This window comes from Cavia porcellus, unplaced genomic scaffold (genome assembly GCF_034190915.1).
Source record: "Cavia porcellus strain 051 isolate PalLab524CR breed Dunkin Hartley unplaced genomic scaffold, mCavPor4.1 scaffold_1, whole genome shotgun sequence".
Lineage (NCBI taxonomy): Eukaryota > Metazoa > Chordata > Mammalia > Rodentia > Caviidae > Cavia > Cavia porcellus.
Genome location: NW_026947484.1, coordinates 236,801,749 through 236,813,537, shown reverse-complemented (window position 1 = coordinate 236,813,537; position 11,789 = coordinate 236,801,749). Strand labels below are relative to the sequence as shown.

The 11,789-nt window shown below is 43.4% G+C and overlaps 1 protein-coding gene across 2 annotated transcripts in view; it reads left to right on the top strand.

The window, feature by feature from the left end:
* The first annotated feature begins 718 nt into the window (after positions 1-718).
* Ubxn2a (UBX domain protein 2A) overlaps positions 719-11,789 on the top strand; it is a 28,707-nt gene continuing 17,636 nt past the window's right edge. Inside the window, exons 1-2 of one of the 2 annotated variants that reach the window (XM_023566310.2) lie at positions 719-890; positions 10,396-10,449. In XM_023566310.2, the coding sequence (XP_023422078.1) occupies positions 10,447-10,449 (3 nt within the window). In that variant the 5' untranslated portion in view covers positions 719-890; positions 10,396-10,446. The remainder of the gene's footprint in view (positions 891-10,395; positions 10,450-11,789) is intronic. The other variant, XM_003472844.5, reaches the window with a different exon arrangement.

Sequence of the window (11,789 nt, the reverse complement as noted above, 5' to 3'; positions counted from 1 at the left end):
GAAGAACCGGTCGGACAGTGCATCGGAGTTTTCTTCACGCCCAAGTCAACCTACTCAGGAGTGGTGGTAGAAGAAATTGCTTTCTACCTTCAGCCTGCGGTGGGTCAGGGTTTTAAGAGCATGGGGGAGACGCCCAATGGAGGTCAGGAGGAGTGGTGACCCATGCCTGTAATCCCAGCACTCCAGGAGGCTGAGGCTGAAAGGCTGCAGCAAGTTCCAGCCAGGCTTGGGCAATTCAGTTACTACCAAAAAAAAAAAAAAAAAAAAAAAAAAAAAAGGGATGGCAATCCTTGTGAAGTCGCTGGGTTCAATCCCCAGTACCAGAATAAAAAAATTTTAAAAAAGGAATTTGTAGGGTCAATGTCTGATCTCGTCAGAGGCGGTATCCGAACAAGGGGGTCCTCGATTAAAGCCGGTCAGGAGCGCAGAGGGTGGGGTAATGGCTTAACCGTCACTCTCCGGATGACAGCGTCACGAGGCAGGTCTCTCCCAGGATTCGGCCGGAGGCTGCAGACGTGGAAAGGTAAGGACGTCGACCCTTGAGTTCTCGGGTGACCCCACACTTAGCTCCCGGCGTTTCTCGCGCCATTGGCGTAGGTTACCGGCGGGTGCGCCTGCGGGACAAAGTGCGGCCGCCATGAGCACGCCACTCTAGGCCCGAGGCCCCGCCCCCAGCAGGCCGGGTCCCGCCCCCGGCTCGCCCCGCCCCGCCCCCGTGCGCACCCGCGCCCGCGCCCTGAGGAGACCGCGGTAGGGGCGCCGGGTCTCAGCGGCGACGGCGCAGCCCGAGGGTGGCGGCGCGCCGGCTTGGGGAGTCCCGCCGAGCGGCGGCGACTGTGCCCGCAGGCCCTGAGCGACTGGAGGACGTGGCGGCCGGGCCGTGCCCACGCGTAAGTCCTGGGGGTTGGCTGGGGCGGGCGTCTGTCCGCGAGGCCTGGGTCATCGGCTCCGGCCGCGGTGCGTGGCCATCGGGCGCGGCGGGCCCGGCTGCCGGCTGCCGGCTCCGGTGCCCTGGGCGGCGCTAGGAACTTGGGGCGGGCTGCCATCCAGAACCTTTCGGGAGGGCGCGGTGCCGGGGCGGTTCCGCGCCCCCTGCCCGCGGCGCCGGGCGGGCTGCTGGCGTTCGCGGTGTGCCTGGCGCTTTCTGCTCCTGCGGGACGGTGGCTTTTCGCTGGCGGTGATGAAGGAGGCTGTCCTTCGAGCAGGGAAGCCTGGCGGCCGGCTCGGGCTCGCTTGTGCGTAACTTGAGATGATGCGAAATAAACATGGGACACTGCTGGTCCGTGCTGGTGTTAACGCAGGAAAGCGCTGCGTGGTGGTGGTGTAACGTGTAGCCCGCTCAAGGTGGTTGGTTTTCGTAAGGGTCTTTACACGGTAATGTAGAAACTTGTGGAAGCAGTGTTTGTCTAAATGCCTACCATTTTTGCAGAATGCTAAAAAGTTAGTACTAGGCAGCAGTGGACTCTAAAAATAACCCGAATTGCCTGCACAAGGAAGGAAGTGATTAGGTAGGTACATTATACAATAATATTTTGAGTTTTTTTTTTTGTACCGACGATCTAACTCACGACCTAGAGCTTGCCAGGCAGATGCTTACGCCACTGAGCTAAATCCCTGGCCCCTCACTATAGAATAATAACAGGCAAAGTGCAGTAGTACCAACAGTTACTATTTGCTGCGCACTTGTAGCTGCGCACTCTGCTGTGTGACTTTTGTTAATTTGAGTCTTGCTGTGTAGTCCAGCTAGGCCTCGAACTGTTGGTCCTTCTTCAGCCTCCTGAGTGCCATCAAAAAGGTCCTAAGTATATTCATAGTTTCCTTAATAACAAAGTTAATTACCCAATATCTTAATTTTTTTTTGAGACAGAGTCTCACTCTGTAGTTAAGGCTGGCCTAGAACTTGTAGTAATCCTCCAGCCTCAGCCTCCCGAGGGCTGGGATTATGGGCATGATCTGCCATACCTGGCAGGTGGGACCCAGACAGGTCCCCTCATTATCTTCCTCCTCCTCTCCTCTACCACATTCTTTGGGGAGGGTTGGGGGGCTACTGATAATGACTAAGTCCTTTTTTTTCCATGGTGGGTACTGGGGACTGAACTCATGATCTTGCGCTTGCCAGTGCTGTGCCACTGAGCTATACTCCTGACCCCACAGTCTCTTTTATTTGTTTTGTTTTGTTTTTTGAGACAGTGCCTCTCTATGTAGTTCAGGCGGGTCTTGAATTCACTTAAGTAGTCCAGGCTGGCCTTGAACTTGCAGCAGTTCTCCTGCCTAAGCCTCTCGAGTGCTGGAATTACAGGTGTGTGCCACCACAGTCGGCTTCTGAATGATTACTGTTACTCAGAATTTTAGTATCATATACTGATTGTTAAGGATATGATGGTGGCGTTTATAGACTGTGCCTTTGGACTGTACAGTGTCAGGGCAAAACAGATATTAAGTAATCACAAATAAATGGCAGTAAGCTAAGATTAAAGCTAAAAAAGACCGTCTGAGAGAGTAATAGGGGAACTTACCACCAGATGGGGAAATCAGATGAGGTTTTCTTGGAAGGTAATCTTTAAGTGGAGTTTTATGGCTAGATAGGTAAGAGACGAGTTAAGAAGTTTGGCTCCTAAAGGAGAGAAGAGTCCAGGCAAAGGAAGTAGATTCCCCAGAGGCTGGGAAGATGGCCATTTTAGGGATTTAAAGGGTCACAGCAGCTGGAGCATGAAAAGCAAAAGGCATGTATGATAAAGTAGGTCAGGACCTGATGAGGGTGCAGGCAGGCTTTTTAAGCAGTGTTAAGGATTTGGGACCCGCTTCCTCCCCTCAGCCTGGCCTCTAGCCCATACCTCAGCCTCCCACCTGAGCCACTGCACCCCTGCTGTGCAGAAGTTGAGACAGGATGATCTCATTATGTAGCCCAAGCTCACCTGGAACTCACTGGATCCTCCTGTTTTAACCTCCCAAATACTGAGATTACAGGCATGTCTCACATCTGTTACAGTTTTTAAAATCAAATTCTGGAGCTAGGCATGGTGAGGCATGCCTGTAATCCCAGCACTCTGGAAACTGAGACAGGAGGATCACTTTGCCTGCAAGGCCAGCCTATGTTACATAAGGAGACCATGTCTCAAAAATTTTTTTTGTGTATGTTAAAAAGACTGTGTTCCAGGCAATCTAAATTTTTTTTTCAGGTAGTTGAAATTTATTTGACTGAATTTTCCTTTTAGTGGCTATGTTACACAAAGCTCAGTCTTTTCTGTCTTCTGACTGTATCGATAGAGTTGTTGGGTGTATGTGGGATGATATTTGATAAGGTAATTGAGATATAAATGCACGATGAAAGAAAAAAGTGAAAGAAGTTTGTTGTTTAGAACAGGTATTTGTCAGATGGCTTTTATTTGCTGCAGTATGGTACATTAGGTTTGTCCGTGTCATATGACTAATGCATTTATAAACGCGCATTCAGTTGCTGGAAGTAAATTTTACTCTTTGCACATGGCTTTTATGATAGAAATGCTTAAAATAATGATAACCATGCCTGCATGTTACAATTAATTTTTTTCATAATTCTGTGCTATGTTCGTGATTAGTAATTCAATATATTTTTCTCAATCTGTGAACTCTCTAATAGACTGTCATACTGACACATACATCATTAGTTCTAAACTAGTTCTTTGTAAGCTGGGTGTGATGGCTCATGCCTGTAATCCCAGCACTCAGGAAGCTGAGGCAGGAGGATCATTTCGAGTTCGAGATCTGCCTGGGCTACAAAGTGAGCTAAAGGCCTACCAGGACTGCATAGAGAGACTCTGTCTCAAAAACAACAACAACAGCAACAACAACAACAACAACAAAACTAGTTCTTTGCATACAGTGTAAGGAAGTTTACTAAGTATACAAATGTCTTTAAAAGTTTAATTAGTAAAGTCCAAAGTAAAATTTCATAGCCATGTCAAAATTACGACCTTTTTTGTGGTGCTGGGGGTCAAACCCAGGGCTTTGCACATGTCAGGATAGAGCTCTACCACTAAGTCCCTAAAATTATGACTTTTGGGATTTTCTCAAGATGCAGCTGAGCGTGGTGACACATGCCTGTAAGCCCAGCAATCTCAAAGGCTGAGGCAGGAGGATTGCAAAGGTTTTTTTTTGTGTGGGGAAGGTTTTGTTTGTGTTTTGGTTTTTTGAGTCAGGCTGGCCTTGAATTCACGGTGTAGCCCAGGCTGGCCTTGAACTCATGGCAATCCTCCAGCCTCTGCTTCCCAAGTGCTGTGATTATAGGGCCCCGGCCTGAAGGTGTTTCTTACTGATCATCACAATGGACTGTATGACTATGTTCTCAGTATTCCCTTCAGTCCTCGAGGCAGCCCAGTGAGGAGGATAATTATCTCCATGTTGTGGGACTCAGAGAAGTTAAATACCATATGCCAAGTCACTCGGCTCAGAAGTGGTATGACTAACATTCCAGGACACATCAATTTGAATTCAAAGTCCATTCTGTCTTCCTTCTTTTTTATTGTCATAAAATATAAAAGCAGTTTATCAGCTTAAAGGATAAACGGATAAAAAATTATTAGCAATTTGCTATTAAAGAGAAATAGTACAATCCTTTAAGGATGACTCCTTCTCTTGCATTTGCTACACACTGTAGAAATGGGTAAGTCATGGTACATGTCCCTACAGATCTTAGGTCCAGTACAAAGAAAAAAGAAACAATGATCAGTCAAGTGTGGTGGCTCACACCTGAAACTCCAGGGCTTGGGAGGTTTGGGCAGAAAGATTGCTGCAAGTTGGAGACCAACCTGGACCTCAGTGTTTTCTTTCTCTTTTTCTCTTTTTTGTTTTTGCACTGGGGATTGAATTTATGACCTCGAGCTTGCCAGGCAAGCACTTGCACCACCAAGCTACATCCCTGGCCCTTGTTTTGGTTTTTGAGAGAGGATCTCCCTATATAGGTCAGGCTGTCATTGAACGCACCGTATAACCTCGGCCAGCCTCAAACTTGCTGCAGTTGCCCTGCCTCAGCCTCCTGAGAGCTGGGGTTACAGACATGTGCCACCACACCTGGCTACATACCTGGCTGCGTAGTGAGTTTGGCCAGCCTCAACGAGACCCTGTCCCCCCCCCATTAATAAATGATGTAAAAATATGATTTTATGTCCAAAATTTAAATTATTGAGAGAATATTAATAAAGATTAAATATTTCATCTGTTATTATGGAAATTGATTTTTTTCCTCCCAATATTGGGGCTCTAAACCAGGGTTGCTGTACTACTGAGGTACATCCTCAGCTGTGTTTTCGTCTCTTGTCTTTTTTTTTTGGAGATAGTCTGGCTATGTAGTAAGCAGCTGGCCCTAGAACTTGCTTCTGTAGCCCAAGCTGACCTCACAGGAGTCCTGCCTCAGCCTCCCATGTGCTGTGATTATAGGCATGTGGCCCCATGCCTGGACAAGCCCTTTTTTATGGTTTATTTTGAGACAGTATCATTAAATTGCCCAGGACAACTTTGAACTTGTGATCTTCCTATCTCAACCTCTGAAGTAGCTATACTATACTACCACTGAGGTGGGAAATGGGTCTTGATCTAGGATTTGAAAGATACTTAGAATTCACTAGGTAAAAGGATGAATAAAATAAAAAGCAAGAAGTGAACCTTTTGTATTTGAGACAGTAAAAATCATATTTAAGAAAAACTTTAGAAAAAACTTTGGAGTTTACAAATTGTATATATTTGTGGAGTACAGTACCATGTTTTGATACATTCTGCATTTTTTGAGTGATCAAATAAGACTGAGTCACATATCCATAATTTCCAAATGATTATTATATCTTTGTGGTAAGAATACTTAAAATCTATTTTGAAATAGGCAATGTACTGTTAATTGTAGGAGATTATTTTGAATTAGTTGAAAATGTTGGAAAATGTTAAGTAAAGGAAGCAACCCCATCAGAATGCAGTGTCCATAAGTAGCATTTTTTCTTTTTTTTGGTCCGTTTTGCCGAGTTTGTATCCCAAACACTTAGAATCCTGTCTGTATAATATCAGGTGCTGCGTTAATACACGTTTTTTGTTTGTTTGTTTATGGAGGTCGGGGTTGTTCATGATTTTTGTTTTGGGGGGTTTTTTGGGTACCGGAGTTGTTTTTGTTTTTTGAGACAAGGTCTCACTATGTAGTCCAGGCTGGCCTTAAATTCACTGTGTATCCCTGACTGGCCTCAAATTTGTGAAGATCCTCTTGCCCCATGCCTCAGCCTTCCAAGTGCTGGGATTACAGGCATGTCCTACCATGCATGGCAAAGAAGTTTTTTTGAGAAAGTCTCACTGTGTGGTTCAGGCTGTCCCCAACTTACAGAGAGCCTCCTGCCTCAGCCTCCTGAGTGCTAGGATTAAAGGCATGCACCACCACACGATTTATAATTTTTTTTCAAGATAATGTCTTGCTTTGGAGTTAGGTGTACAATTCTGCATCACCGTTTTGGATGCTGATATTGCAGACATATGTCAGCACACCTGGCAACTATCCTACTTTCATTCCTTGAAATCTTTATGCAACATTTCAGTGTAGATTTCATGTTTTCTACTTTAATCTGTGTTTGATGTGTCTGGTTCCAGTATTTATGAAGGGAGGTTGGTTGGTTTGTTATGTCAGGAATTGAACTCAGTCTTGAGCGTGCTAGACAGGCCCCCTTGCCACTGAGCTATGTCTCCTCTACACTGTAACTGTTTTATGGCCGTTGTTTCTATCTCATCTATGCCCAGTTTTCCTGGCTCAGAATCCCCAGATCTAAAAATTTTGTCAGTATTTTCTTCCTCTGTTAAGCTGTAGTCCATAATAACTAGTACAGTGGTAACAAGCCTGTGTAACAGGCTGTGTGTACATTGAAAGACCTGAAAGGTTCGCCATCACTGAATGGGATATATGGATATAAGGAACAACACCTGGCAACAGAGACAGACTGTGACTTAGTCTCTAGCTAAGGGGCTATGACTGCAGGCACCGCTGTGTAGGCACAGGAAGCTGGGACAGAGGTCAGGGCTTAGAACATGCAGGTTGCTGGCTGTGAAAAGCCACACCTTGATCCTCAGTGTCTTAATTAAAACCACCTGCCGATACTTGGCAGTGAGAGAGAGCAGTACACTGTTGCTAGTGTCCACTGTCTGGGCTTCATCGCTTTCAGATGGATGTGCATATCTTGTATCACTGAGCAGATCTGCCTTCTACTTAGATCTGCTTGAAATTTGCTTTTCTCAGCTCTCCCCCCACCCCCCCAGTACTGGGGATCAAACCCAGGACCCTGTACATTCAAGCAGACCAAGTACATTGCTACTGAGGTGTATTCCCAGCTTTCCTTCTGTATTTCTTTTATTTAATTTTAATTTTAATTTTATTTTAGAGAAGGACTTGCTACGTTGCCCAGGCTGGCTTTAAATTTGGGATCTTCCTATTTTAGTCACTCAGATAGCTTGAATTGTAGGCGTGTTTTACCATGTCAGCTTAAAAGTTTAATTTCAAAATGTTAGAAAGTCATTGCCTTTTTAAAATTCAGTTTAGTTGTGTTGTCCTCAGTTTAGTAACCCCCAGATTAGATAGAACACACAGAATTATTTTGTCACTTGAGTTTCAATAATTGATTAATTTGTATAACAGGCTGTTCATAAATATTGCCTATTTGACTTCTTAAAGCAATTCCAAGTACCACTAAAATGTTCTCTGCTCACATTGTCGTTAAGCTATGAATCAACCAGATGTCTTATGAAGCTTTTAAAACTGTCCTTTTTGCAAATTTATCTTTATTTTAGACATAATAAATATTCTCAATTTGTCACATTAAATTTAAAGTCATAGTACTGCTCACAGCTTCACATTATAATTTAGAGAGTAAGAACATCAATTTTACCAAGGATCTTAATTTTTTTTTTTTTTGGTACTGGGGATTGAACTCACAACTTTGCGTTTGCCAAGCAGGCACTTACGCCACTGAGCTAAACCTCCAGCCCCGATCTTAAATTATTAAAAGTAATTTTTCTAGTTTGTTTTCCACTCACCACTGAGCTCAAAAAGAGTAGTTTTTACTGGGGATTGAACTCACAACCTTGCACTTGCCAGGTGGGCACTTATGCCACTGAGGTAAATCCCCAGCCTTTTAAAAGGTTAATAAAATGCCAGTATATATATATATATATAAAATGCCAGTACAGTGCTTAAAGTGGGGATATACCTATACATCTGAGACACACAGGCACACACACACACACACACACTGGGATCTAGTCAGTAGCCGTCTGGACTTTGAATCTGTGGGCTTTTGGTCCTCATACCTTGGTCTCCCAAGTAGCTGGAACTACAAGCTCCTCCACACCCCGCCATTATGGTTTTGTGTGGGTTTAATCTCTAGCAGTAGTCACGGTGCATCCTTTGCTGTATCCTAGGGTTTCTCAACCTACATTTCTGATATTTGCACACAGTAATTGCTTGTATGGGCAATAGCACTCTTCCACTTGTGACAACCCAAAGTGTCCCTAGCAGCTGGGGATTTAGCTCGGCAGTACAACGCCTTCCTGACAAGTGCAAGGTTGTAAGTTTGATCCCCAGTACCAAAGAAAGAAAGAAAGAAAGCCCCCAAAATGTCTCTAGTTATTGTCATTAATTGCCATTATGTCCTCTGATGGGCAGTTGCCTCCTGGTTGAGACCAACTGCTTTATCCTTACACCACAGTGTCATAGAAAACAATACTGTTGTTTGTTGTTGTTGTCATTGTTTTATTTGTTTGGGGATACTGCCTCACTATGTAATGTAGTTGGCCTTGAGTTCATTATGTAGCCCAGGTGAACTCCTGGTGAACCTCTTGTGTCAGCCTCCCAAGGGCTAGAATTACAGGTGTCCACCACTGTGCCCAACTGATTACAGTTATTCATATGATTACTTTTTTGTTGTTGTTGTTTTGTTTTGTTTTTTGGTACTAGAGATCAAACTCATGCCCTCACGCTTGCCAGGTAGGCATTTATGCTGCTAAGCTAAATCCCCAGCACTTACATGATTACTGTGAAGGTATTGGAAGTTGTTTTTAGGATTTGGATCTGAAATGTCCCCTCAGCCAGGTGTGGTGGTGCATGCCTGTAATCCTAGCACTCTGAAGGCTGACGTAGGAGAATCACCAGGAGTTTGAGGCCAGCTTACAATACACGGTGAGTTCAAGATAAGCCTGAACTACACAGTGAGACCCTTTCTCAAAAAAAAAAAAGAAAGAAAGAAAAGGTTCATGTGTTTAGAGGTAGGACTTTTGAAAGGGGATTGGAGCGCAAAGGCTCTGACTTCATCTGTGAGTTAACCCACTAATAGAGTCATAACCCAGGGGTATTATTGGGAGATACTAGAAACATAGGAGTGGGGTTGGGTTGAAAGGGGGAGTCAAGGGAGCAAAGTCAGGCATGTCTCTGTTCCCAGCCCCTTCCTTTCAAGCTCTTCCCCTCCCTGCTTCCTGACTGCAGTGAGGTGAGGAGCTTGCCTCCTCTGTGCCCTCTGCTTTGACATTTCTGCCTGGCACACACCCAAGAACAGTAGAGCCAGGAACCGTGGACTGAGACCATGAGCCAAAATGCATCTTTCCTCCTTTAAGCTGCTTTTCTCAGAGTCTTTATCACAGTGATAGTAATTGACCTGTGGATTTTTCCACATAGGTTCATTACAGTAGGATATGCGGATTTTTATGTGTTGTGTTTGTGTGTTTGCAGGGCTGGGGATGGAACTCAGGGTATCATCCATGCTAAGCAAGTGCTCTGCCACTGAGCTGGATCACAGCCCTGAATTACTGTATTTTAGAGTTACATTATATTCAACCAGGTGTGGTGGTGCATCCCTGTAATCCCAGCACTTTGAGAGGCTGTGGCAGGATAGTTGCAAGTTGCAGACTAACCTGGGTGACAGAAAGCTCAAGGCCAGCCTGAACTGCATAGCAAGACCCTGTCTCAAAAAGACAAAAAACTTGAAAAAAAAAAGTTTCTTAATAAAATTTTTTTGTGATTTTGCCAGCAATTCACTAGTTAGTTCAGTTCCATTTGTTTTATTTTTATTTTCAGTATTTAATGATTTTTGTTTTAAAATACATGAAATATTGATATGGTTCCAGATTTCTGTTACAGAAGAAAAATATTCAAGTCACACTCAGTAAGGCACAGTAGGAAAATTCTGTTCTGGGATTGAAGACGTGGCCATCTTGAAGTATTAGAACCTCTCCAAAGCTGTTTTTTGTTATTGCTTATTTTATAGATGAAGGCGACAATTTTGAGTTTGATCACATGTTCCCAAGACCTCCTTAGTGTTGTTAGGTCTAGTATGTTAAAGTATATCAATATGTACGTAGGATTGAAAATTTAAATTGAGAACTTTGGTTTTATTTCTTTTACAGTAACACAAAGAGAATGAAAGAAGTAGATAATCTTGAAAGTATAAAAGAAGAATGGTAAGTTAATTCAGACTACGAATTTTAGTTACTGCCTTCGTTGTTGTTATTGGTTTCTTTTTGTTTTTGAGGCAGGATCTTGCCACGTATTCCAGGCTGGCTTTGAACTCAGTGATCCTGTGGCCTCAGCCTCCCAAGTGCTGGGATTACAGAGTGCCTTAGTTCTTTTCTTCATTTTTATTGCATGTCACTAAGCAAAGATAGTGACATAAGTTTTAGATAGTGATATAAGTTTAGTTATGCATGACTGCCTCAGTAAAGACTGACTAATTGTATATATATCTTATATGTATATATATCTATAACTACATATATACATACAGAGATATATAGATATATTTTTTTGTACCAAGGATTAAACTCATGACCTCATGCTTACCAGGCAGGCACTTAAGCCGCTAAGCTAAATCCCTGGCCCCACTGTAATATATTTTGAAGTGTCTTTTTATCATAACTGAGTAATCAAGGTACTAAATTTTTTTAATAAAAAATTACTTTCACACATTTCTCACTCTGGTAAGTGAGAAATTCATTTATTTCATTATCTTCTTGTGCTGTACCATCTTGGAATTATAGTAGAAATATCCTGATTTTGGAGTCAGATAAACCTAGGTTTGAATGCCATCTCTGTCTTGTATTTCATCTCTGACCTGTAGGGTACCTAATAGATTGTTTGGGTTTCAACATCTTATTTACAAAGGGGATGTAAATATGTACCTGTCTCAAAGGTTTTTGTGAGAATTACATGGTAGATTTAAAATATTTAACAGCACTATATTAGCACACTTGATCAGTGGTAGTTGTGGGGTGATGGTTTTTATCAATATAGAATATTTTTTTCTCTGAGGTGAGATACTCATTTTGAAAAACATTTTTGAAGTTTCTTTATCTTTTTTACTTGAGCTTTTTAAAAAAATAAATTTAATACTAATTATTTGGCTATGAGGTTGTGTCAGAGACCTGCAAGACCTCCCCCTCAGGATTGATGAGTTGTTAGAAAGATTCGCAGAATTTGGTGTATTCTGTTCCTTACAGCTATAATTTATTACAGTAGAGGATCATAAACCAAGATCATCAAAGGAGCAAAGTGCATGGGGCGTGGCCTAGGGGAACCCCATACAGGTGTCCAAGAGTCTTGGCTGTTGGCCTCATAGCATCACCTGGGATGAGGTTGGATCCTCAGTGTTTGCAAGATAAGCATCTCGCAGTGTAGTGAATGCCTAGGCTCCATCAATCCTCCCACCTCAGCCTCCCAGAGGAGACTATAGGCATGCGCCATCATTCCTGGCTGAGCCCAGGAATTCTGTGGGGAGCTAATCACATGCTGAAATTCTAGCATC